Source organism: Thamnophis sirtalis, unplaced genomic scaffold, assembly GCF_051295495.1.
Source record: "Thamnophis sirtalis isolate CommonGarterSnake01/CBP01778 unplaced genomic scaffold, rThaSir2_p1.2 scaffold_4, whole genome shotgun sequence".
Taxonomy (NCBI): Eukaryota; Metazoa; Chordata; class Lepidosauria; order Squamata; family Natricidae; genus Thamnophis; species Thamnophis sirtalis.
In genome coordinates, this window is record NW_028261384.1 from 91,081,326 (window position 1) to 91,109,098 (window position 27,773).

Genomic DNA, 27,773 nt, shown 5'->3' on the forward strand with positions numbered 1-27,773 from the left:
TCTTTTTTTTAATTTGCCACCATTTCTATCTCATTTTCCTACATCCCTTTTCACCATCCTTGTTGGCTCACATTTTTCAAGATAATTATAGTTTTAAGGTTACTAATAACTTAACAGCTGTCTCCATCATCATCTATACATTACAAAGGCCTATGGGGCTCTGCTATGTGCAGCTACCAGGGAAATCAAGAGGGGGAATTTAAATAGCATGTTCAAGATGTTTTTTTCATTGAACATAGCCTTGAACTACATTTATAAAGAACTTTTCTTTAATTTAAACATTTGTTTTGCTATCAGAATTTTTTTTTACATTTTTACATTTTTTAAAACAAGCACAAGCCCAAAGCTTTGGTTATAGCTTTAGTTTAATTTAATGAACTTTGACTTTTTGGACTCTGGCTGAAAATGGTACTACTGTTCACAAAGTATGTAGTTCTTAAGAAATAAGTATTTTGTGGGGAAAGTGTATTTTCAGTAGAGGTCTGAGGCATTTCCTTGACTTTATATTCAAATTGTTCAGTATGTTTATCATGATAACCATCTTAGCCAACTGTGTCTTCATGACTATGAGTAACCCTCCAATATGGGCCAAAGATGTGGAGTAAGTATTCTCTTTTTCCCCCTCCATCTTTAATGATTTTATGCCTGGTCCTTACTGCTTAGAATGGATGACGAAGAAAACTAATCCAGAAGAGCAAGAATCCAAAAGGGAAAGTGAGACCCATGTGATCTGAATTCTAATCACTTTGACTTTTACCAACATTTGCCCACATTTCAGATATCCATATCTGAACTCAGTTTGCATGAGGGAAAAGATGATAAAACAGACTTTTCCCCCCAAACCTAGAATGTCTTTGTATCTTTATAAAAGATTAATTTGGGCAGAATATTGGAAAGGGGCCACTTTCTTGGAAAGGAGGCAGATACAATCTTTTGCAAATGCTCACAGTGCATTTTTAAAGATAAAACTTTCTTGGTGAAACACATGTGTGCTATCGAATTGCAGATTTCAGCATAGGGTCCACTACTTTTTCAATGCTTCAAGTGACTGTTCAGTTTTTTATATTAATTTTTATATTAATTCATCACCTTATTAATATTTTAAAATATATCATCAATATAATTAAGCTACCCAGTGTTGCAAAGGAGAGTGTACACACATGGCATCAGCTACTCAGTATGATGCACTTTGGGAAAGATATGATGACATCAGCAGGGGAGGTAGGATAAACATTTTTGACCTTTTGTAGGCCTTTTTGGGGGTGGATTGTTAATCAAAGTAAGTGTATGAAAAAAGCCTATTTCGCAGATTGTTTCTTTTTTAACAAGTTTGAGAAAATCACTGTGAAATTTCAGCTGTCTTTAAAGCTTGCAGCAAAGGTATAGTGGAAAATCATGAAGTCCTTTTTGTCAATTTTTAATAAAAATTCTTTAGGCTTGATAGTTGAATAGCTGCAAATTAGAAGGCTTTCAAAAGTGAAATTTTAATTGTGAAGTGGAATTACATCTAGGAAATAAATATTAACCAATTTTCTTCTTCTAAATTATTTGTAATTTTATCTTATTTTTGCTGCTTTTACTAAAATAGACTGTAAAAGCTGGAGTTTTGTTATGTCACCTTAAAAAAACCAACACTTGCTTGTTCACAGATACACCTTTACTGGCATTTATACTTTTGAGGCTATGATCAAGGTACTTGCTCGGGGATTCTGTATTGACAGCTTTACATTCCTGCGAGATCCTTGGAATTGGCTGGATTTCAGTGTCATCGTCATGGCGTATGTTGCATTCTGCAAGTGTTTTATGAAAATCAGCCATGGGAAATTGAATGGGGGGGTCACCATGGGGAAAAAAAAAACAATTCCCTGTGATATTGTATGGGTATAGTAACTGATGCAACCACAACTCTTTAACCTTATTCCCAAAGTGTATTTTTTCAAGGAAGTATATCATGTTTCCTGAGTCCAAGAAGAATTAAAGGGATGTTGCTCTCTAGATGACTGGCTAGGATAGCTTTATTTAGGTCATGCCACTTTTTAAATACTCCCTGATTTTATATCGTTTTGCTTTTGTAACTTTGTAACTTCCTTGTTCCCTTAGAGTTTTTAAATTAAAAATGAAATTTTTGAGAGCTTATTAAGCTGAAGGAGAACTCAATGAATAATAAATATACACTAAATTAACAAAACCAATTAAGAAAACCTTTTAAGTTTACCTCTCCCATTATACTTATACATTGCAACCCAATTTGATAAATAATGATGAAGGCTGGTCCCTGGGTGACCTGGCTGGTCTCTAGCTAAATTTGCTCAGGATATATTTTAATATAATGTAAATCATAGCCACTGTTTAAGGTGATGTCTGAAATCAGATTGGCCTGGCAGAGCATGCATAAAAGTGCTTTATAGCTATTTATTTAATTTGGAATGGATGGAGGGAACTAAATAGATATAACAGAGGATGGCAGCAGGTGGCATTGTCTCCTTTCTGTTGTCATGCCATCCAGTACTTCTTCAGCTTCCCTTTAACAATGATTGTCAAGATGACGGTGCTATTGATGTAAAAAACAAATTTATTTTAAAAAAGAATTATCATTTCTTTTTAACATATAAAAAGCAAAAACTATACATACAATCTTATATCATAAAAAGAATATTTGTTGTCAGGGTTGAAATGAGGCATCCTTGGGGCTCTCTGAGTTGTTTTCTTGCATATGTTTCATTATCATAAACTTAAACTTATGATATTTTCTCTCCATATTTCCATACCTACCTATCTACCTAGCTAGCATTAAGTGAATGGGACCATCATGTCATAGTTTTCTGCTCACACAAGGATGGATAGATGGCATGTTAACCTTAATGTTAGATACAGTAGCTAGTTATCCGATGTTCAGGTATTGGCCAGGATCCCAACAGGATTTCAGCAGAGCCAAATAGTAGTGTGAGATTGAACAAATAGTAGTTGTCAAGTTGAATCTAAAGAATAGGTTAATTCTGAAATTCTTTATTCCAACCAGTGACCAAACCTAAAATAAATGCCCCAAGAATGTATAAAATTAAACCCACATTTTCCACAGGCAATTATAAAATGGACACCCTACATATAAAGCTCAAATGTGATTTAAATATGAATAAAATATGTCAATCCAGTATATATAACTGCAAAACTATATAAAATATTTCAAAAACTTTCATGCAATACAAATCCAGATATGTTGGATTTTGCCTAATTAACACAATTATACAATGTTAAATTACCAAAATATGCACTTGTATCAGTAAACAGTAAATAAATGTTTAAAGAGATATTCACATGTTTAGTTACACTTAGTCTATAATTGTAATAAGCAAGAATGAATCCTTGAATTGTTTTACATTTGTTGAATGCAGTACTTGTACTTAATACAGGTCTATATGATTTCTTCAAAATAAATGATTAATAAAGAGCATTATCCTGACTTTTTAAAATTTTATACACTCTGACATTTCTTCTGTAAATTACCTTTATATTAACAGCTTTCTGTTCTTTTTGTTCTAGTTATGTCACAGAGTTCGTAGACTTGGGCAACGTCTCTGCTCTACGGACATTCCGTGTTCTTCGAGCGCTAAAAACTATCACTGTCATTCCAGGTACATCATGGGGATGACAAAGCTAAAGCTGGTTTTAGGGATTTTGCTTTTTTATACAAAACAACTAGGCTAGTAGAAAGGTGAGATAGACATACCTCTTTACTAGACCAGGAAATCTGTAATCAATATTATAGTAAAAAGAAGAATTTTGGTTGCCTTTTTAAAAAAAACAATAATTATAGTACTGAAGGCAAATTCTATATAGTCATCATCTGGAATTATGAGAATAAAATGAATTTAAAGCACAGCAAAAATGACTTGACATAGTTTATGTAACTAGCCTTTCAATTCTTTACAAAATATTTTGTCTTGAAATATTCCTGCTAACAAATATAATTCATAAAATATTTTTTTTTAAAATGAAATTGGAAGAAGATCCATTTTATTGCATAAACAAATGGAAATTTCTGTTCTCTTTCTTCTCTGACTCCTCCCCCCAAAAGGTCTAAAAACAATTGTGGGAGCTTTGATCCAGTCTGTGAAGAAGCTCGCTGATGTGATGATCCTCACTGTGTTCTGTTTGGCAGTCTTTGCCCTCATTGGCCTGCAACTGTTCATGGGGAACTTGCGACAAAAGTGTGTTCGATGGCCACCTTTTTCCAATGACACCCTGCAGGATGCATTAGGCCCATCCTTCACCAGTGACTCCCTGCAGGATGTCTTATGGAGGGATCCACTTGACAACAGCACTCTGAATGACAATTTTACTCTCACTGGGACCTTTGACTGGCATGAGTACATTAACAATGAAGGTAAGACTATTATCATTCAAGAATTGTACAATTTCAATGAATAAAAACACTGAAATAAATTCAATTATCAAAAATAAAAATTAAAAACCAAATCAGTTAGAAAAAAGAGGTAGGGGAGAAAACAAAAGCAACCGTGTGTGTGTGTGTGTGTGTGTGTGTGTGTGTGTGTGTGTGTGTGTGTGTGAGAGAGAGAGAGAGAGAGAGAGAGAGAGAGAGAGAGAGAGAATGAGTGTATGTGTGGGAGAGAGAGATGAAATGCACACACACACACACACACACACACATAAATAAATATTTTAAGAAGATTTATTTAACTGGTATGAAAAGTAATCAGGAAATACATAGTTAAGTAATAAACACCAAATCTGAATAATTAGCTTATAATTTACCTAATGCTAAAAATATATTAATATAATTTAGTTCAGGGTTTTACAAGGGCAAATTTGGCAACTGACAACAAAAATTAAGTTATTTCCCATGCTGAACAAATTTACAATATTTGTGAAACAAGGACAATATTTCAACATAAGTTATTGTTGTTAAAAGTTATTTATTTATTTATAAATTTTATAGGTGGGCCTATTCATAACCCTTTCTGATGTTCTTCAATATGACATTTGTGACCAAAATGACTATATGGACATTGCCATTAGGATGATCATATAGTATGATCAATTTCAATTAATACCTTCTGAGACAATCTGGAATTGTAGAGGACTGTAGTTCAATTTATGGGTTTTTCTAAGTCACTTTTTGATGACCTTCTTGATGACCTTGATGAAAGATTTGTGAATGTGTTCAGCTTTGTTATCTCAAAAAATTCCAACATGCATTTTATCTCTATGCATTTAATCTCTAATTAGATACATTTTCTAAAGAACATGGACAACAAAATCCTGGAATAAATTTATTTATTTTTTGCAAATATAGACAGTAAAACATCCCTATGTTATTAATGATATGTTCTGCCTTTAATGCCAGTTTTGGAATGGGAGGACAGATGTACATTCTGTTCTTTAAGATTTCACTATTGCTACCACCCCATCTTTTCAGTTTTAACATCTAAATTGGCAATCTAACTTTGCCCTCTGTGTGAAACAGCAGGACTAGAATTTTCATGGAAATTTTTTTCATCAATCCCTAAATCTACAAAAAGCAAGTGAAAGTATTCTCTTAAGACTAATTGTTGTTTTTCTTTCTCCTTTTCTATGTACTCACAAATACTCATATGTATTCCCAATTTTCTAATATATGAACGTTTTCTTTGATTTTGAAGAAAGAAGTCAAATTACTTTAGATTTTCATTTATAATTTTATTCAATTCTTTTCCACTCAATTTCTGATCTTTCTCCAAGGCAGTTAGATTGTTATGACCAAATAATTCTCCATTTTAAAAGAATCCTATGATACAGATAAAATGGGGAGGAAAAGACAATTTACTCAAAGTAGTGACTTTCATGATTTATGGGGGGAAAGAAATATGATAGGTACTATATCAGAAATTCCCATCAAGTATCTTACTGTAGATGCAGCTATATGAGACAGAAGAGATGCTTGGTTAGAATTTTGAATGAAAGTTTATTTTTTCTTTTAGTAGCTATAGGGAGGCGATTTATTTGTGATAGTATAGTACTATACTATAGTATATGTTTAATCTCAAGGCCATAATAAATATATACTCACAATTTTCAGTGTCATGGCTGTAGTTCAATTTGATTAATTCCAACACATAGCATCTGCATAGCTGTTTTATTTCCTGCTTACAAGTCTGGCTCTCCTCCTAATTCGTAATTTTTTTGCTATTCTTCTGCCCATTTTTAAATGAAGTTGAAAGTAAAAGTCAATTCTCATTCCTATTTTTTTAAATGTTATTTTATTTTATTTTTTTGTTTGCTCATGAAGACAATTTCTATTTCCTCGATGGTGCACTTGATGCTTTGCTCTGTGGGAACAGCTCTGATGCTGGGTAAGTGAGGTCTCTCTCAATGGTTGAATCTTTTTTGGAGTGAGGAGGGGGCTTAATGTCTGAGAAAAGAATATGAGATCCAGTTTGGTTCAGTGAAAAGGTGCTTGCCTAGAAATCAGGACAATGTGAGTTCTAAGACTCACAGGCATGAAATCCTGATGAGTAACTTTGAGCCAGTCATTCTCTCTCAGCCAACTTTCCTCATAGGATTGTTGCTGTGAAAAAAAGAGAAGGCAGGAGCATTAGTAATGTTCACTGCTCTGAGTTATATATAAAAAGGTGGGAAAAAAACTAGTACTAATGATAATGGCTCCTAGCCCACAACAACATATTGTAAAAATAATTCAAACAATTGGGTTTTGGAATTAATTGTTAGGAAAAGCTACGTACAATACGATAATTGTCAGGTCATATTAGATGTCAGAAATATATAATAATGCACCTAATCTATAACTTGGAACGAGTGGTTATGGTAACTATCTAGATTACGCCTTAGATTTAGGAAGGAAATGCTTCCCTTATAATATGATGTTATATTGGAATTTTTGTATAATCTACTGTAGACAGTGTCCAGAAGGATTTCTCTGCATGAAAGCTGGCCGAAACCCAAATTACGGCTATACAAGCTATGACACCTTCAGCTGGGCTTTCCTTTCACTTTTTCGCCTCATGACTCAGGACTATTGGGAGAATCTCTTCCAATTGGTAAGTTTATATATTGTTATATATTGTTTCAGGAACTTCTTTTAATTTTTTCTCCTTTTATTTGTTCCCCTGCATTTTTGCCAATGTTTATGAAAGTTTTTGATCATGTGCTGGGATTGCTTTTATTTCATCAGATTCATAACCCTAACCTCAACTAGAGAAGAGACTGAAGACATTGGTCCAGATATTCTGAGTTTTAAACTTTTCTAAACATATATGGGATGCATGCAAATGGAAAGGTAGAAATTTTTCCAGTTAAAATTTCTCCCATATGGACTTGTATGCAGATCCCTCTTAATTTCCTTAATGGAAGAAATAATGGGAACCAGGTAAGAAAAACAGGGTGCAGCAACCCAGTATCAGTCCAGATTCCTCTCCTTTGATTGTTTTACAAAAAGATGAAGAGGTAGGAGCTCCACTGACATATAAGAATGCAAGGATCCAGTTGGGTGAATTCAAAGTCTGTTGTACTCTGCTTCTTTTCCATAATGACCACCAACCATTATTTTATTTAGTTTGATCCTAAGTCTGAGAATTGTATTTCAAATGCCAAGCAATTTGTGAAGTATAGCACGGAGTCTTTGAATTTCTTCAAAATACATTGCTTAGACTAATGACTATTTAGAAAGGGTGTATATGAGAATGGAATTCTGAATTTCCAGGTACCAAGGAGGGTGAAATTCTTCTTTTTCTCTAGACTTTGCGAGCAGCTGGGAAAACATACATGATCTTCTTTGTTGTGATCATATTCTTGGGCTCTTTCTATCTCATCAATTTAATCCTGGCTGTGGTGGCAATGGCCTACGCAGAACAGAATGATGCCACCTTACAGGAAGAAAAAGAAAAAGAAGAAGAGTTCCAGCAGATGGTAGAACAGCTGAAAAAGCATCAGGAGGAGCAACAAAGACTGGTCAGGTTTTTTTCTTTATGTCTATTTATTTTAATTTATCCAGTTCTAGAAGGTCTATGTATATATAGTTTTCCTTCCTCAAGGGATTCAAGGCAACTTTGATAGTTTGACTTCATTTTGGGTGTCGGGGAGAGAACATTCCAGACAAAAGGTTTGCACCAACTCTAAATCAGCATAGGCCTCTCACAATATTCCCTATTTTGGAGACTTGACAATAGTGCAGGTGCAGTTCCAATTTATATGAAACAATAGCAAAGCTTTTTTTTCCTTTTCTTTTTGAATCAGTGAGCTTCTGCAGCTCTAATAGTGGGAGAGGAGGTGATACACTTTTCTTTTTCCCACAGTTTTCAGCAACTACCTTATTTTGAAAAGCTATTTCAACACAGGCCACTTTAGATGTGGCAATTGCAGGAATGCAGTAAACATGCCTTCTTATGCAGATAGTAGATCCAGGTGGAGGTAACACTTTCTCAGTCTGCTTTCTTCCAACAAAAGTCTAACATGGTTATTTACTTTTTAAGGAAAACCACAGCAACAAATCGGAGCTCCTTTTAACTCCCAGCTCTACTTTCAAATAATCCCATCCCTGCAAATAGTAACTTCAGGAATTTATTTCTATCGGTATCCTATCAGAGACGAGTTTGAAGAACTTTTCTTTAGCTGAGAGGGCTCATCCTACTAAAACTGGCAGGTTAAGCTACTGTATATAAACAGGCAGCAAATCCCACACTCACTTGTGCTGATGATGTTGCTTACTTGGGTAATAAAATGTGTGCAGGCAAAGAACCAAGCTTAGAGGGTACCAAGAATTCCACAGGGTTCACTGGTATTTCTAACCAAATTCTAATCCAACCAATTATTTGCTGAATACTCTATTTTTAAAAGTGATTTAATCACTTCTGTTGGCTTGAACAGATTCTTGTGTGTGAGTGTGTCTGTAGATTTATTGAACTATTATTTGGTGTAATGTGGATAGATTAATTTTAGAAACAAGAGTCAGTCCTTCTGGAATTCCTAATTATCTTTTTACATTATTATTTGGCTTGCTGATTATTTTGAGTCATTATGGTTGGTTGCACAATCAATCATATATTTAGACTGAACCTGGCATTTTTATCCACCTATCAAGTCCTGGAATAGGCAGATGTTGTTGTTTGATGTTGTTATAGATATTGTCACAGGATCAGAGGTACCCACCTCTGATGGTTGCAGAGTTTCTGCTGGTTCAGGCCGTTTCAGGCCATTTCAACTAAACCGGTAGTGATGGTGGTGGGAGGTTCCGCCCACCCACTTGGACATGCGAGCCTGAGCGAACTGGTAGTAAACCAGTTAGCAACCCACCACTGCACAGGATGTAACTGTTCCAAGTAAAGCTGCCTTTAGCAATTGATTGATGGTAATTTTGTCAATGCCAGTGGAGTTCAAAGGCTGCTCCAGATGTTTTGGGATTACACCCAAGGTACCTATCACTATTGGTACTGTCTTTGCTTTCCTTTTTACCATAGTCATTCTACTTTTATTTGCAAGTTTTTGTACTTCGTTATTTTTTCCAGTTCTTTGAAGAGCCCTGATGGCATAGTGATTAGAATGCAGGCTAATTGCCCATAGTCTGGAATTCCTGATGGGCTCGAGGTTGATTCAGCCTTCCATCCTTCTGAAGTTGGTAAAACGAGGTCCCAGATTGTTGGGGACAATATGCTGACTCTATAAACTCCCCAGAGAGGGCTGGAAAGCACTATGGAGTGGTATATAAATATAAAGTGCTATTTCTATGCTTTCTATACTATAGAAATGCTGTAGTGCCATGTCCATTTTCAGACTTTTTTGTCCTTCTTATTGATAGTTGTTAAGTCTTGGGTGTTATAGGTGGTAGGTGCTTGTTTGTCTGAATTTTAAAGTCCCAGAGCATTTTAGCTTCTTCATTTCTGTTACTTTGACTATTTTATAGTCCCGCCAGTTCTTGCTTGTAAGAAAATCAAATTTCTTGCAGATATTCCAATGCACCATTTGTCATGCCATTACAAAGTCTGTGAGAAATGGATATATTTCTCCTCCTTTCTCTCACACAAACACACAAACAGAGGATTGCACACTCCCTTCTCCCACTGTTGCTGCCTTAGAGTTTTAAACATCAACTGTGAGCCAGCAATTTGCTTGCTATTTCATTCCCAAGCAGTGACATAGCTTCTCAGACTCCTTGCCAGGTTTACTGACAGGATTGTCAACAGGACTGGCTTCCTGGAGTTGTTTAAATAGAACATTTATGGGTAACATTTTTATCCCTTCAATAAATTCCCTGCATAAATATTCAATATAACATTCTAAAGAACACAAAATGGAGTGCTGGTATTCCCCATTTAGCAACTGCCTTGCACACCAACTGTTCACGATTACAACAATCATGACCGGTCATTTACAATCTTCACAAAAATCATAAAGCAAAGGAAAGCTGAGTCATGATTTTATTTGCAACTGCTTTGATTAACAACCAAGTTGCTGGTACCAATAATCATGGACTACCAGCCATTCTCTGATATCCATGACAACAAAGCACTGCAATCTTAACCCAAATTACCAATATAACTCATGGCAAATTATCAACAACATGAGACATTGAATGATTTCTGGCATGTCACTCTTCCTCTAACAAAAGAGAAATAATTATTTACCTATTTATTACTTTAAAAAAACCAGTTTGATCATGTGTGTGATTTCCAGGATCTGTCATATGCCCCTGCAGCCTGTCCAAGACAACTCCATATTGCACGAGGTCTTGAGCAACTTTGGAAAATGCTCTTCCATAGCTTCTACAGTCTCCAAAACCTCATGAAAGTACACCCCATTTTTGCATGATTTTCAGAGACTCTGTGCAATAGCACAGCTTTCTCATTAATTTCCAGAAGGTCCAGAGGACACAGAAAAACACACCCCAGTCTTGTGTGGTCTCTGAAATTTGCATAAGAACAAGGTATGCTTTCAATAATAGTTGTTGTCGGATGTTGATGAAGACTGGCATATCAGCTTTGCTAATGTGTGACATAGGTTTACCATCATTACCTTAGAGTGTAGAAGGCCTTTGCACAACTCCATTTGGTTTGCCAGTTGTACCCTTTCCTAAAGCGGAAGGTCCTTCAGACAATCACGCATGCTGTGGTCACCTCACTCTACATGCACTGTCCTTGAAGACCACTCAGAAAGTTCAACTTGTCGAAATGAGGTGGCATGAATAGTAATGGGTATGCATATATATGCATGCATGCATGCATGCATGCATGTATGCATGTAATATACTTTTGTGTCACTATTTTGAATATGCCTATGTAACACTTCTGCTTTACAAGCTAGTTGCCAGTTTGGCAAATGGGTGCTTTTTGTTATCAGTAAAGCTCCACATGGCATAGGATCTCATTCTTTGAAGGTCTGATTATTTCCCATAGTATCTCCCTGTCTGGTTTGATCTGCTGGCTTGGCATATCCAGGTTGTTTTGAACAATTTCATCTATAGGGGCCCTGAAAGTGGGCATACTCTATAGTAGCTTTGGGTCACTAGAACAAGATTCCCCCACAAGATTGGATCGCCTGACTTTGCTGCTGTTGTTGAAGACTGGTAAAGATATGAGTCTTCATCCAGGCCTTTGGTGAGGGAGAGTGAGACATTGCAATATTTTATCTTTTATGTTTAATTGATTTTATTTTAATTTCTCTGATTATTGTGAACCATTGAGATTTGGGCAATTTACAAGTTTAATAAATTATTATTATTTATTATTTGATGCTGTTTAATGCACCAACAGATAGCACTTGAACAGTGGAAAATTGGCCTGTGGGAAATTAATATAAAGATAGCTATTAAATGGAAAATGATCAAGACTTGTTGGAATCAGTATATTGATAAGCAAATATACAAAAACATGTTGAAAAATATCTTGTTTTATCATCAGAAATCAAATAATTTAAAAAAATAGTAATTATATTACAATATTTTATAAATATTGAGTTGATAATTACAGAATTCTTTGAATACTTTAGAATGCTGTACTGTATGAATTTCTAGCATCATATTTGTTACTCCAACTCATCTTCTCCAACAATAATTTTCATAGAAAGAGACATTTCTACTTGTCTGTCTTGCATCCTTGAGATTTGTGGGATCACTACTTCCACCAGTCTTGGCTATCCTGTTGGCTGGGGACAAATGGAAATTGCTGATCAGCATAACTGAAGGGACCAAATAGTGCCATGTTTTCCCGAAAATAAGATTCACCCCAAAAATAAGCTCTGGCCTGATTTTTTTGGGTGGGCCTAATATAAGCTTTGTCTCCCTCTGGATAATAAGTATTTGGGTAGCTACTACTGGCCCCTGCCCTCCCCCACAGTCTGCTTACTCGTGGCCTCAATCAGGGCCAAGCTCTCTGCATGCCCCAACCTCCACTCGCCCTGCCAGGAGGGCAAAGAGCCCCAGTAAGGCCAGCAGCAGCATAGGCAGTCATTTGGTGGCCAGAACAGCACCTGCTGTGGCCAAGAAGTGTCCCAGCAGCAGCTGGACCAGCAGGCAGGGTGGGTGGAGGTAGGGGCATGCTGAGAGCTTGGCCCATTGCAGCCAAGAGGGCGGTGCCAATGGTAGCTACACTCCCACTACCATCGACCCCAGCGCTCGTTGCCTCCTGCACTTAAAAAAACAGGACCTCCCTGAAAATAAGCCTGAGTCCTTATTTTCAAACCCCAAATAAAATAAACCTTATTTTTTGGGAAACATGGTAGAAGACTTGAAAAACGTATCATAAGTAACATAAATACATACCATATGATTTCAAAATTCAAGGGAAAAATTAGCAAATCACAATTTCAGTAATGTCAACAGCCTTTTCCTGATTTTCTTGTGCTAAATCTGCTATATTTTTTGTAGCTTCAAGCACAGACAGCAACTAACAGCTCTGCAGAAAGCATTATAGTGGAAAAAAAGCAAAAAGGAGAATTAGACGAAAAGGCTCAGAGTGATCAAGAGGGACCAAAAGATTGCAATGGTCGTGCCATCCCACGTTTGGTGTTGGAGAGATCAGCTACAGTACGTGAGGTATGTTCTCCATGCACCAGGAACCAAAGATAAAAACATAATCCATACTGCTTGCTGCTCATTCAATAGTTATAGAAATGCTCATTAGAATTGTGTTGATACAAGCTAATGTGTGGATGCTTCTAGAAAAGATTAGCCATGGACTGTAAATGGCCCATTTCATGGCTTTTACAACAGGCTCAGGCAACAAATATTTATGACACTGCTGGACTAAAAATGAAGACTGATCTGAATTGCTGAACTCAAAAGATAGACAGTCTCTCAAAGTTACAGACTTTCACATGTGTTTGAAAGGACTAAAATCTTGGACCATTGGACTTGCCCCCTCTCCTCTCTTCATATTTCTGCATAGGCTGTCTTCCAGTCATCTGTACCCTGATGCTGGAGAAAATTATATGCACAGATTAATCCAACATATGAGGAGGGTTAGCTAATTGTCCAGAGGTATGAGGAGTCCATCAAACAATATTTTTTTTCATTTTCTGGACTTCTATCCCAGTGTAACTGGAAATCAGCAAGAAACACCGATTAACAAACATAGTTGGGAAAACAGAAGGATGTTGTAGGGGAGTAAAGTTTGTAGTAAAGATAGCTTTTCTGCTGAGTCTGTGACAGAGCAGTAAATGTTACCGCATCCAAGTCTGGTTTCATATTTTCAAACATCAGCTGAATTGTTTTGGTGCTTGAGGCATCTGGCACTGAAAATATAGCAATAATAAATGTAATAATTGATAATGAATTAACTAAATATGTAGTTACTTGATATGGTTTAGTCCTGGCAAATCCTGATAGTGAAATTCTTAAAGAATTCAAGGAGTATCAACATTATTTTTTTTGCTGGTACAAAGTGACTTCCTTGGTTATACTTACTTTTGAACTCTAGCCCTAACTCTAACCCTAGCCCTAGCTCTAACCTTTCCTTTAAATAGTGTCATATCATAGCAAACATCTTGAATTACTTCCTCATTACATCTCTAATTCAAGTACTATTTCAGATTCTAATGCTAATGGCCATAGAGGCTTTTTTATTCAAAAACTTACATTTTTGTCACTGTTTTTTTTAATCTTGGATCTCATTTTTTTATTACAGTCAAATCCAAGGGAAGAACATGAGAAATCTGATCAAAACCATTTGTATGTGGATGGTGTTGAGGGGAAGGGTTTGGAGAAGCGAGTAGGGAGTGCAGTCAGTGTGGTCTCCAGTACTCTTGAAGGTAAATGACTAGGTAGAAACTAGATTACTTCTGAATTAAAGACAGATATTTTAATAACATTTTCATGTTTAGTGTATTGTAGATTGCTCTGAAATATAGTATAAGAATTGAAGATAAATTAACCAGATTATTTGATAAAGGCTATAATATTTAGCCAGAAATTTTACAAATGGACAACCTGCTAGATTTTTCCAGTAACCAATGAAAAAGTAGCTTCAGAAATATTTGACATGCTGATGAAAGAGTTTTGAAAAAGAATAGCTCTCTGCCATAAGTCTTATGCCTTTTACAACAGCCTTCTATAATAGAAAAATGTGTCCCTCTTATATATTATACACTATCCACACATGATAATTCAGTATTAAAATATAAAATGGTTGTAGTTCTATTAGCTCTTTTGTGCAACAATTCAACAACCTTAGTCCAGCATAATGAGGAGATTAAGAAATTCCTTTCAGGCAGACTCGATAAGAAAATTCCAATAATTTCCACAGTACAGAAATTGTAATCCTATACTGTTTTAAGTGCCAGTTTAATGCATCATCAATCAATCTCATTGATTAGTTGGCTAAAGTTAGCACGCTTAGTAATTCATGATTTACTTCTAGTGGAATTGATTTTGTTATAGATATCTTTTTTGATTTTTGTTTTTAGAACTGGAAGAGGCCCACCAGAAGTGCCCACCATGGTGGTATAAGTTTGCCCACGCTGTATTAATATGGAACTGTTGTCCAGCTTGGGTGAAGCTAAAGCACATTATTAAGCTCATTGTCCTGGACCCTTTTGTTGATTTGGGGATCACCATCTGCATTGTCCTTAATACTGTCTTCATGGCCATGGAACACTACCCAATGACTGAAGAGTTCAACAATGTATTGAATGTGGGCAATCTGGTAAGAGAACTTCTCTTCATACTTTAATTTGATAGTGTGATATCTCTGAGGTGCTTGCAAGAAAGAAATGACCCCTAATACCACAATAATCTAACAATTGGCAAGATGGAACAAATAGGTGGTGCCTCTGATTCCAACAGTAACCAATCCGATATTTCTGATATATATCTTTGATGCCTAAAACAATTGGTACACCTGTATCCTCCATGATGCTTGCTTGTTTGTCAGCCTTACTATTGATCATTTTCATATTGTTTTGAGAATGAATAGCAAATTGCATAGATATCTTATTAAAATATTTTGTCTTGTCTTTATTTTGATCATAATTTGATCACAATTGACTGACAGTGACTATTAGTTCTTTGAGAGGGAGTAAGACCTTTCATTATATTAATTACATTTTTATTAATCTACATGCAGCACTATTTTCTCAGTTTTTTCCTGCTATGTTTAGAGCACAACTCTATCTTAAAAGTTTGAGAAACACTGGTGTACAACTTTCTCCAATGCTCAGACAAAAACAGATGTACAGTTATTTTAAGGAAATCAATTCATGCCAGGGTTCAAAGGGGTTAGGTTATAAATGTTTAATTTTAGTACCGATTTGGTCCTTCACCTGCCTGGACAATTTGCCAGGTCATTGGACCTTAGGTCTGCAGCTACTGCTACTTAATTCCTGGTTGCCTAACTGCCTCATTTGTGGATGAGAGATCGTAGTAGGTATTGCTGAGACCTGGTGGACAAAGGCAAAATGCCTCTCTAGGAAAAGGGGCTATTTAGGTTTTGGGTATAAAGTGTGCCACAATCTAAAGACAGGGGTGACGGGGTAGCTTTGGTTTTCCAAGAGACTCTCTGCAGATAACCAGATGCAAGTCCCTACATTCTGAAGTTGGATTCTAAGGATGAGATGGGATTGTTGTAACTATGTCGACCTCATTGCAGTGTAAGCTGAATGACTTAGTTAGGTTGTTGGTGGAGTTCCCCAGGTGTACAAACTTGGGACACTTTAATCTGTCTTATTTGGGCACAGAAACAAAAGTGGCTCAGGAGTTCATGGCAGCCATAGCCCTGATCAAGGTCACTGAGATCTTGGTATACATGGAAAGAGGAGGAGTCATAAACTAGATTTGGAATTGGTGGACATGAATATTTTCTCTTATCTTAGACGGATCACTTTGTATTAGTCTTGGAGTTTTACGTGCCTATCCCCTGCTGTAATGGTTCATGAGAATGATCTTGGGAAACAAGGGTAAGAGACAGTGGTGGAATTCAGCCGGTTCAGGCCAGTTTGGGCAAACCGGTTGTTAAAATTCTGTGCCGCCACACCCCACCCCACCCCGCTCTGTTCAGTCGCTCCTCATCTTGTCTGCTTGCCTGGCATAGCTGCTGCTACTCTCACTTGCCTCGGGCACACGGTCTCTGAGGGCCAGCCAGCCAGCTTGCCTGCCTTCTGCATGGCTGAATCCCACACAGCACTCTCCACGCAACCCAGCTGGGCAGCCATATTAGCCTGGGTGAACCTGAATCCTGGTCTAACTGCCACCCATGTTTCCCAGTCAGCTTGTCTGCTTTCCCCGCGGCTCCCCTGAGGCTCAGCATGCTTGCCTGCTGCCACTGCTTCATTGCCTGCCCTCCGTAAATCAATGGATGCTGCAGAGACAGATTTCCTACATACCATTCTAGCCCAGCTCTGGCTGCAGGCATGCGATTGTGAGGGCAGGCTTTTCCAAGGCCGGTCACAGAGGGGAAACAGAACTGACTGCACTGGAGTCCTAGACTTCCAGCGTTCGTGCGGGGAATCCAGGCTTGCAGTAGCAGCAATAGTTTGGAGCTTGTTAAGGAGACTGCTCCTCTACCCCAGCCATGCATTTTCCAGTCCGGAGTGCTTGGAGTAAAAAGCATGCAATATGCTGCCGCTCCCAGGATTCCCTGAACAAGCACTGGAAGAAACTTGGCTGATGCAGCCAGAGCCGAGCTTGGAAAAGAAGCAGATGGACTTCAGAGCAAACAATCTACTCCTCAAGCTCCAATGCCTGAACCAGCGAGTTGGAAGAGTGATTCACAGTCATGTTGATGAGTATGGACTGAGTAGGCTTTTTGCTTTTCGTCCCCCACCTCCCCATCCCGAACCAGCATGGTGCAGACAGCCCAATGGAGAAGGAAAACGGGGTGTTTCTATTGGCCCTTCTCTTTTTTTCCCCCTAGCCTCCTTTTGCCAGCATTCGGCAGGCAGACTCGGCAAGCAGTTGCAATGTTTAGATGGGGTTTTATTTTGTCAGCCCAAGGGCGGAGGGGGAGAGGGGAAAGGTACATCGGAAATCACCCTGTCTCTGCAGCATTGGTCATGTGACTGAGTGGGCATGGCCAACTTAATGTCACTCACACCAAGGTGCTGCCCCACCTTGCCGTGAGTGATGTTGAGTTTGTCAGAGTATGTTCACAGACTGGAATAGATATAGCAACAGGTCAGCCAATGGGGACTATTTGAATAGACATGGTAACAGGTCAGAAACTGAAACTGAAAACATAGTCTTTGTTTGTATGGGGCCATATCAGACGTTTGGAGTCTGGGCGTGGCTTAGACTTGCTGAACTGTATATAAGAGTTGATTTGGCCTCTGTAATTTGGCCTCAGCCTTTGTACAATATAGGCCTCTGTATCTCTCTACTCTATAATGACTTGCTTCTATGAATATTGCTTCTGTGTTCCTGACGCTGTATGCTGAATTCTGCTATTTGGTATTGTATGTAAAGAAGTTTAATACAATACAATAGCAGAGTTGGAAGGGACCTTGGAGGTCTTCTAGTCCAACCCCCTGCCTAGGCAGGAAACCCTATACCATTTCAGACAAATGGCTATCCAACATCTTCTTAAAGATTTGCAGTGTTGGGGCATTCACAACTTCTGGAGGCAAGCTATTCCACTGATTAATTGTTCTAACTGTCAGGAAATTTCTCCTCAGTTCTAAGTTGCTTCTCTCCTTGATTAGTTTTCACCCATTGCTTCTTGTTCTACTCTCAGGTGCCTTGGAAAATAGTTTGACTCCCTCTTCTTTATGGCAACCCCTGAGATATTGGAACACTGCTATCATGTCTCCCTTAGTCCTTCTTTCTATTAAAATAGACATACCCAGTTCCTGCAACCGTTCTTCATATGTTTTAGTCTCCAGTCCCCTAATCATCTTTGTTGCTCTTCTCTGCACTCTTTCGAGAGTCTCCATACCTTTTCTACATCATGGTGACCAAAACCGAATGCAGTATTCTAAGTGTGGCCTTACCAAGGCATTATAAAGTGGTATTAACACTTCACATGATCTTGATTCTATCCCTCTGTTTATGTAGCCTAGAACTGTGTTGGCTTTTTTGGCAGCTGCTGCACACTGGTAGCTCATATTTAAATGGTTGTCCACTAGGACTCCAAGATCCCTTTCACAGTTACTACTGCTGAGCAAGATACCACCTATACTATACCTGTGCATTTCGTTTTTGTTGCCTACTGTAAATGTAGAACCTTACTCTTTTCACCATTGAATTTCATTTTATTAGATAGTGCCTTCTGTATCTTTAGTCTATTTTCTGGAGTGTTGGCTATTCCTGTCAGCTTGGTGTCATCTGCAAATTTGATTTGTTGCCCATTTATTCCCTCATCCAAATCCTTGATAAAGATGTTGAAGAGTACTGGGCCCAAAACAGAGCCTTAGGGTACTCCACTGCATGCTTCCCTCCATGAAGATGCAGTTCCATTGAGGACTACATGTTGAGTGCGGTTGGTCAGCCACTTACAAATCCATCTGGTGGTGATGCTGTCTAACCCACATTCTTCTACTTTATCTAATAGTAGGTTATGGTCTACCTTATCAAATGCCTTACTGAAGTCCAAGTAAACTATATCGATGGCATTCCTCTGGTCCACTAATTTTGTCACATTATCAAAGAATCCAATAAGATTAGTCTGGCATGATCTGTTTTTGACAAACCCATGTTGGCTTTTGGCTATTACTTTGTTTGCTTCTAGGTGTTCACTAATTTGTTGCTTGATTATCTTTCTTATACAGGTGAAACTCAAAAAATTAGAATATCATGCAAAAGTTCATTTATTTCAGTAATGCAATTTAAAAGGTGAAACTAATATGTGAGATAGACTCATTACATGCAAAGTAAGATAGTTCAAGTCGTGATTTGTCATAATTGTGATGATTATGGCTTACAGCTCATGAAAACCCCAAATCCACAATCTCAGAAAATTAGAATATTACATGCAATCAATAAAACAAGGATTGTACATAGAACAATATCAGACCTCTGAAAAGTATAAGCATGCATATGTACTCAGTACTTGGTTTGGCCCCTTTTGCTGCAATTACTGCCTCAATGTGGCATGGCATGGAAGCAATCAGCCTGTGGCACTGCTGAAGTGTTATGGAAGACCAGGATGCTTCAATAGCGGCCTTCAGCTCTTCTGCATTGTTCAGTCTCATGTCTCTCATCTTTCTCTTGGCAATGCCCCATAGATTCTCTATGGGATTCAGGTTAGCCGAGTTTGCTGGCCAATCAAGCACAGTAATCCCACGATCATTGAACCAGGTTTTGGTGCTTTTAGCAGTGTGGGCAGGTGCCAAGTCCAGCTGGAAAATGAAGACAGCATCCCTATAAAGTTAGTCTGTGGAAGGAAGCATGAAGTGCTCCAAAATCTCCTGGTAGATGGCTGCGTTGACCCTGGACTTAATGAAGCACAGTGAACCAACCCCAGCAGATGACATGGCTCCCCAAATCAACACAGACTGTGGAAAATCCACACTGGACTTCAAGGATCTTGCAGTGTATGCCTCTCCATTCTTCCTCCATACTCTGGGTCCTTGATTTCCAAATGAGATGCAAAAGTTGCTCTCATCAGAAAAGAGGACTTTGGACTACTGAGCAACAGACCAGGTCTGTTTTTCTTTAGCCCAGGTAAGACGCTTCTGACATTGTTTGTGGAGCGGCTTGACAAAAGGAAAATGACATTTGAAGCTCCTGTCCAGGATCCGTCTGTGTGTGGCGGCTCTTGATGCACTGACTCCAGCCTCAGTCCACTCCTTGTAAAAGGCCCCAACACTTTTGAATGGCCTTTTCCTGACAATCCTCTCCAGGCTGCGGTCAACCCTGCTGCTTGTGCATCTTTTTCTTCCACACTTTTCCCTTCCACATAACTTTCTATTAATGTGCTTTGATACAGCACTTTGGGAACCTCCAACTTCTTTTGCAATTACCTTTTGAGGCATTCCCTCTTTATGGAGGGTGTCAGTGATGGTTTTCTACACAACTGTCAGGTCAGCAGTCTTTCCCATGATTGCGATTCCTACTGAACCAGACTGAGAGACCATTTAAGGCCCAGGAACCCTTTGCAGGTGTTATGGCTTAACTGATTAGAGTGGGACACTTTGAGCCTAGAATATTGCACCTTTTCACAATATTCTAATTTTCTGAGATTGTGTATTTGGGGTTTTCATGAGCTGTAAGCCATAATCATCACAATTATGACAAATCACAGCTTGAACTATCTTGCTTTGCATGTAATGAGTCTATCTCATATATTAGTTTCACCTTTTAAGTTGCATTACTGAAATAAATGAACTTTTACATGATATTCTAATTTTTTGTGTTTCACCTGTATATAATTGAATCCTGCTGAAGCTCATTTACTTGTGTGCTTGCTGCATGCGCTGTTGCAGTCAACAAAAAACTCAGTCACATGGCCCTCCCAAGCCACACCCACCCAACCAATCACTAGGACAACTGGTTGTTAAATTACTTGAATCCCACCATTGGTAAGAGATTCTGCCTAGAGAAGAATCAAATAAAAGGTGAAGGGCACCAGAGCTGAATAACAACAGAGAAATAAGCTTAGAAAGGAACCACCTATCTATCAGATGGTAAAAAGAGATGGTGGGAGATCTGTATTTTCAGTTTGCAAGATTATATTAATGTAGCTCTACAATAAAGCAGAATTAAACATCTTGTCGAGTTTCCTGTTTGATCTATTTGGGAAGCTGACACCTGTTGCAAGATGCTAGGATATGTTTGATCCAATCCAGGCACCTAATGGACCCAGGTGGGATTCAGAGGGAGTTTGGGGTTATACCTATACATGGTATCTTGGTGAATAATTTGGGGGCGGAGGGGAGGGGAGGGAAAACCTCTGCAGTGTTCTCTAGTAGCTCCCTCCCTGAAAAACTATCAAAATATTTCCCGTCATCCACTGAAAAAATATGAAGTGTCTGCTGTTGTTAGTTGTAGTGTATAGAAGATGATTCAGGACTAGCTTTTGAATTTAATATTTTTCACTGGCATGTTTTTAAAGAAAATAAATTCCTTCTTCCCATTTTTATAAGTCAAGTTTATCTATTCCCTTGCAGGTATTCACAGGGATATTCACAGCTGAGATGGTGCTTAAATTGATTGCTCTAGATCCTTATGAATATTTCCAGATAGGATGGAACATCTTTGACAGCATTATTGTTACTCTCAGCTTAGTTGAGCTTGGTCTTGCTAATGTTCAAGGTCTGTCTGTACTACGATCCTTCCGTCTGGTAAGTGACTTATAGAAAGTTTTCTGCAGCTTCAATATTTGATACCACACTATTGAGGGCAAAAACCATTCTTGGCAGAGGATCACATTATCTGAAAGACCACTTCCCCTGATTACATCAGCCATCTCCACTATATTTGGCAAAGTATGCATGTTATAAGTGCCATCAGCCAGGGACCATCATTTGATTGTTCGTAGGAAATGCGCCTTCTCTTCTCTGATACCCACTTTATGGAACATTCTTCCCTCTACCCCTTTGGGTATTCTGAAATGCTCTCAGATATTCACCATGTTGTGGGGCCTGAGGTTCTAAGGTGACTAGATACCTGCTCAGATGGTTTCCATTATTGAGGTGACCATTTTTATCCTCCTTTTCCTATGGTTTGTATTTTCACTTTTATGATACTTATTAATAAGGTTTTATATATTGAATATTTTTGTTGTTTTTATTTATTGTTTCTATTGTTTCTTGTTCACTACCAGAGTCATCTTCAGTGAGATGGGCAGATATATAAATTTGATTGATGATAAAGTAAAATAAATATTTTCCCTCCCCATACTAAATTAGATAGGGGTATGATGTTTGCTGCAAATTGGGAAGCAGTGCAGAGAATTGCAGATTAAATTGTAGTGTGAAAACTGGGAAATGCTTGCCTAAAGATAGTCTCTTGGTTTGCACTATACTAGCTGCATATATCAAATAGCAAAACATCTGCCATTATAGCAATAATGGCCTAACAACAGTTCTCCAAGTATTGTTCTGCGGACCACTGCCACAACCCTTTCAGGGAGTCCACAAATCAAATAAATAAATAAATTCAATAAATAAGTTCAATAAATAAACTAACAAAGATTTTTCAGTTCTAAATTTTAATACAGTAAATATCAGTACATACAGTCCACACAAACTAAAACTTTCAATCATTTTTAAATATGTAAAGGGAGGTGGGGCAGAGACCAAAATATTTGAGAACTGCTGGCTTTTAATATAGTCTAATATTGCCATACAGATTTAGCCTTCTAAATTTCTTGATTATATTTTGTTCAAAAGAAAGCAATTTCTAACCCTTGGAGCTAGCAGAACGTTGATGTGCGTAGGTGCATACATACACCATGCATGAAAAAAAAAAGAGCAGCACAAATAATTGTGCATCATGTTCTTCTAGCTCTCCCTTCTTCATGGCAATCCAGTTTACATCATTGCAATTTTGCTGCCATTTTAGAAAAATTGATTTGGGGAGGGATGCTTCCCCATGGAAAACCACCTAGGTATCCTATGACAATTACATGCAACACGCACTTCTGTGTTATATATCGAAACAAGAAAAAATATATCAAAAAGCTGTTATGAGTAGAAACAACTGAAGTCTAAAATGGAAACAGAAGTTTGTGAGTTCATAATATGTAACTTTAATGTACTAGAGATGCCTGTATTACTTTGGCTAAAAGCACAATTCCATAAATTAATCATGATCCATCTTTCTTTTTCAGATGAGAGTTTTCAAGCTTGCCAAATCTTGGCCAACTCTCAATATGTTAATTAAGATCATTGGGAACTCAGTAGGTGCCTTGGGAAACCTCACTCTAGTCCTGGCCATCATAGTTTTCATCTTTGCTGTGGTGGGCATGCAGCTATTTGGGAAGAACTACTTAGAGTGTGTCTGTAAAATTTCCAGTGACTGTGAGCTGCCACGCTGGCACATGCATGACTTCTTTCACTCCTTTCTTATTGTCTTCCGCATCCTCTGTGGAGAATGGATTGAGACCATGTGGGATTGCATGGAAGTGGCTGGACAGCCCATGTGCCTCATTGTCTTTCTAATGGTCATGGTCATCGGGAATTTAGTGGTGAGTACAGGAATATAAAATTAAATACTATAGAGAATGGTTGATGAACTTTTTAAATTTAGGTTTATGAAAGTCACAGAGATATGTGAGAAAGACTCACATAGAAGGGGTTCAGTCCTATGTGTGTTGTGGTAAAAGACCTGGAATGTTATTTAAAGGCAGAAATGTGTGCCTTAATATGTTGAGTTTGTCCTTATGTATTTGCTATTTTAGAAAAGACAAAATAATGCTGCTGAAAATTGGTTATTTCATGTTGGATTTCTTTGTGATGCTCTCCTTGATGGAAACTTCAAGAGACTGTAAAAATAGGTCACAAGTTGCCAACTGCTTTTATTTAAAAAAAAATAGTCAGATCTTTTTTCAGTTTTGTTTGTAAAAAACAGTATTTGTTTAAACTTGATATGATATTAAATTCCCTTTTTAGATTTTATACATACTATGTATGTATGTATGTATGTATGTATGTATGTATGTATGTATGTATCCACAGTAACTGAGAAATAGCTAGTTATCTAATCCTTCAACATAATGAAGGGAAAGTTGCTACCACAAATGGAGACTGACTAAATACACATTACATCCAATACTTAAGAAGACCTCAAAGTCTAAGTGGATGTGCAATCAAAACCTGAAGCTGGAATGTCTTTATCACCCTCTCCATTACAGAGCACAATTGCTGATGTGAGGCATAAGATCATAGATAAAGTAGCTATAATCAACCCTCAAAACCGATTACTAAAGCTCATCAGAGATATGCCATCAGATAGTATGCTAGAAGATGGCAATAGAGCCCTCAGAACAATCACTACTACAACAAAACTCAAACCAATGGATTGATATATGCTACAGCCACTGTAATCCTGGATATGTTTGGCCACACAATTAAGAAGAATAGTAGTATTTAGCTTCCCTGGAAAATAAGGTTAGAGTTAAGATCAAGGCAACTTAGAGAGAGGTTAGTCAGTTGGTGGAATAAGGTGTCAGGATTGGAGATTAGCTACTGAAAAGAAATGCAAGGGCCTGACTCCATCTGACTACTAAACAAAGGCTTGTAGCAGTGGCTACCAGGTTAAGGAGATACATGAGAGAAGCAGAAGCCAAGAAAATAAATGGATGTCCTCCAAAACCATCCACAGGGTACTCTAACTACAGTGCAATAACATAGTAATAACAGAACCATCAAGAGCAAAAATTGAAAAATAATTAAAGGAAAATATGGGTAGTATTGGCTACCAGGCTAAGGAGATACACTAGAGAAGCAGAGGCCAAGATGATAAATGCCCTATTTTCCAAAGAACATAAAAGGTGTACTCCCAACTGCAGTGCAGTGCATCAGCAGAGCCACCAACAGCACAAATTAAACAGTGCTGGAAGGACATATGGGAGAAAGAGAAGGCATATAAAACAAGTGCAAAATGGTTGTAGTACCTGAGAACAGACCACAGCAATATCCCAGAACAGGGACCAGTCATCAGTACAGTAGCAGATATCCAACAGCAGGTTAAGAACATGAAGAGGTAGACTAGTGGTTCCCAACATGGGCCCCACGTGGGGGCAATTTGATTTTTAATGGGGGCAAGTTCAATCTTGTTTTAACCAAGTTAATGGCCTTTTAGGCTTCCTCCACGTGAGTAGAATTCACTTTTTGAGTAAAGTAATAATTATATGTCACAGAGGGTGGGAGGATTTTAGAGATGCTTATGTGGGGTTCGGGCATTAAAAAGTTGGGAACCACTGAGCTAGACAGTACTTGGCCCAGACATGATTCACATGTATTGGCTAAAGAAACTAACAACAATGTATGAGCTAGGAGCATAGATGAACCAGCTATTAGTAGCAGGCTCCCACCAAACTGGTTACCCCAAGGAAGGACAGTATTGATCATGAAATACTCCCACAAGGGAACAGCAACATCCCTGAAAAGAAAGAAAATGTACCCTACAATCCCCCTAATTTTAATGCTAGATTTGTAAGTAATCAGGTATCAGTGTTGCTGCCCAACATCCCACCAATTGCTAGGTTCAGATTCTTTTTCTGCCAAGAGTTTTCCTGCTACAATTTATTGCTAGATTCAAATATGGTTGACTTATTTTAAATTGAAACACATTATTTCTATGGGAAAATAAGCAAATGGAAATGCAATTTAGGCAAAGAAGTTAACAAAGAGAAAGCCTCTCCACAATATTAAATAATTCCATTTGTATGCATATGACTTCCAATCTCCATTCTGTTCTCTCATCTCAAGTCAATAATTTTTCATGGTAAAAATGTTGTAGTTTGACCTAAGAAACTTAATATATTTTTAGAATCTCTTAAGCTAGCTATTCTTTTTTCATCATTATCAAGTTATGATGATTTATGAAAGTTATAAGAGTGAAAACCCCTAACTTGAGTCAATGTTACAGTTATTGGTGATTGGCAGCTGTAAGTAGTATTTAAAAGAAGCCTCCAAGAGCTTAAAGGAAACCAAAGGAGTTTATATAAAAGTCCTAGTTAAGTCATGAGGCATAAGACATGTGTAAATAGCCATGACCTTGAATATCAGCAAAATCCCTTCTCAAATGTATTCCTGGCAGGATTGAAGCACAAACATCAACAGCTGTGAGTGGGCAGGAAGCAGGCTTTTCACAGCAAACACATTCCCCCTTTTTTGCTGATGTTACTGTACCGGCATACCTAAGGGTTTTTTCCCCGATAAAAATGCACAGGATTTTCCTTTCAGCCAAACATGGGAGATCAAAAGCAAGATCCCAAATTCAAAAGAACATTTTTTTTACTGGAGCAAACAGATTCCGCATCTTGTTTCCATCAGAAGCCAGACAGATGATTACAAGAAATCCCAAAGTAGATCATGCAGAGTCATTTTAAGGGCTGTTTGCACTTAAGAATTGGTATTCATGGAATATGGCTTGTGAATATTGGACGATCTGCTTATCCATTATGACTAAAAGTAGCTGAATCACCAGAAATTTGTCTAATCCTATTATGAACCCATATATAATCATGGCTATCACTCACTTTTTGGGAATAACTCTTGTAAATTAATATATTGTGTGATCAAGGCCTTCCCTTTTTCCTGGTATGAACTGTTACCACAGTCACTAAATCCTGAGGTCCAACACTGCCTATTGCTCATCAGATTTATTTCATGAGAGAAGAACTTTATCTCCTTTACCTACTTTTTTCTTTGGCCTTTCCCAGATCAACATGGTTGCCACCATTCTAAAAATATTAGGTCATCTCTCCAGATGATCAACTGCAACATGCAAAATAGTGCAAATAATAAATCTTTCACACAATAATAAGTCTTGTGTGTCATTGTGATTTAGCAATCACTACATTGTGTTATCTCATAATATTGTTTACCAAACTGAGCAAGTTCTTTTTCATCATTTTTTTCAAAAATGAACAAATATTATAATATTATTTTTGCTTTTTGAATGTAATAATCTTGAATCAAGCAAGAGTAAATCAAGTTAGATTTTATATTTTTATTATATACAACTGAAGAAAATATTGGTTTCTTTAGGGAGGTTTAACTTGGGGAGATATTTGCTATAGTTTTCTTTCCATCTTCCTTTGGACACTGTCTAAGAAGCAGATCATTAGGAAGGGAGTTTATTTATTTGAAATATAGCTTATCCATAAGCTTATCACAAGCTTATCCATAATTTATATATTTCATTGGCTTTTACTGTACTGTATATTCGTCACAATTATCAGAAAGTAAGCCATAGAGAAGTTGATGTAATAGTGTAATACAAATGAGTTATGACTCAAGACCTGGATGTGTTTCAATGTTTTAATGAAATCAACCTGCCACAAAGTTCCTGGCTGACAAATTGATAAATAAAATAAAGATCAGACTTTGTGCTTATATGCAAAGAATACATCCTGTTCAAATGGCAGGAAATGCTTGGATAAAGGTTTGAGGCAACAACAACATCTTTGGAAACCAAAGAAACTGTATTGTATTAAATTTATATTTACCAGCAATATAATACCGGGGGAGTAGTATAAGTCTGTTTCAAGCTATTTAGCTCTTGTCAGCTAGCCATACGCTTCTGGGATTTGAATGGCTAGCTGACAAGAGCTAAATAGCTTGAAATAGATCTACACTAGTCTCTCTTTATTTCTTTGTCAGTAAATATAAGTTTAACACAAAAATGATTTCTCACGAAAGTGACTACCTGCAAAGACCCCTGGATTGGG

The 27,773-nt window shown here is 37.6% G+C and overlaps 1 protein-coding gene across 1 annotated transcript in view; it reads left to right on the top strand.

The window, feature by feature from the left end:
* The window catches only part of LOC106551420 (sodium channel protein type 4 subunit alpha), a 103,059-nt gene that overhangs the window by 38,507 nt on the left and 36,779 nt on the right, over positions 1-27,773 (top strand). Inside the window, exons 4-15 of the mRNA XM_087713380.1 lie at positions 512-601; positions 1,650-1,778; positions 3,541-3,632; positions 4,076-4,384; positions 6,287-6,350; positions 6,914-7,055; positions 7,753-7,965; positions 12,872-13,039; positions 14,130-14,253; positions 14,908-15,146; positions 21,541-21,714; positions 23,205-23,561. Coding sequence (XP_087569506.1) covers positions 512-601; positions 1,650-1,778; positions 3,541-3,632; positions 4,076-4,384; positions 6,287-6,350; positions 6,914-7,055; positions 7,753-7,965; positions 12,872-13,039; positions 14,130-14,253; positions 14,908-15,146; positions 21,541-21,714; positions 23,205-23,561 — 2,101 coding nt within the window. The remainder of the gene's footprint in view (positions 1-511; positions 602-1,649; positions 1,779-3,540; positions 3,633-4,075; positions 4,385-6,286; positions 6,351-6,913; positions 7,056-7,752; positions 7,966-12,871; positions 13,040-14,129; positions 14,254-14,907; positions 15,147-21,540; positions 21,715-23,204; positions 23,562-27,773) is intronic.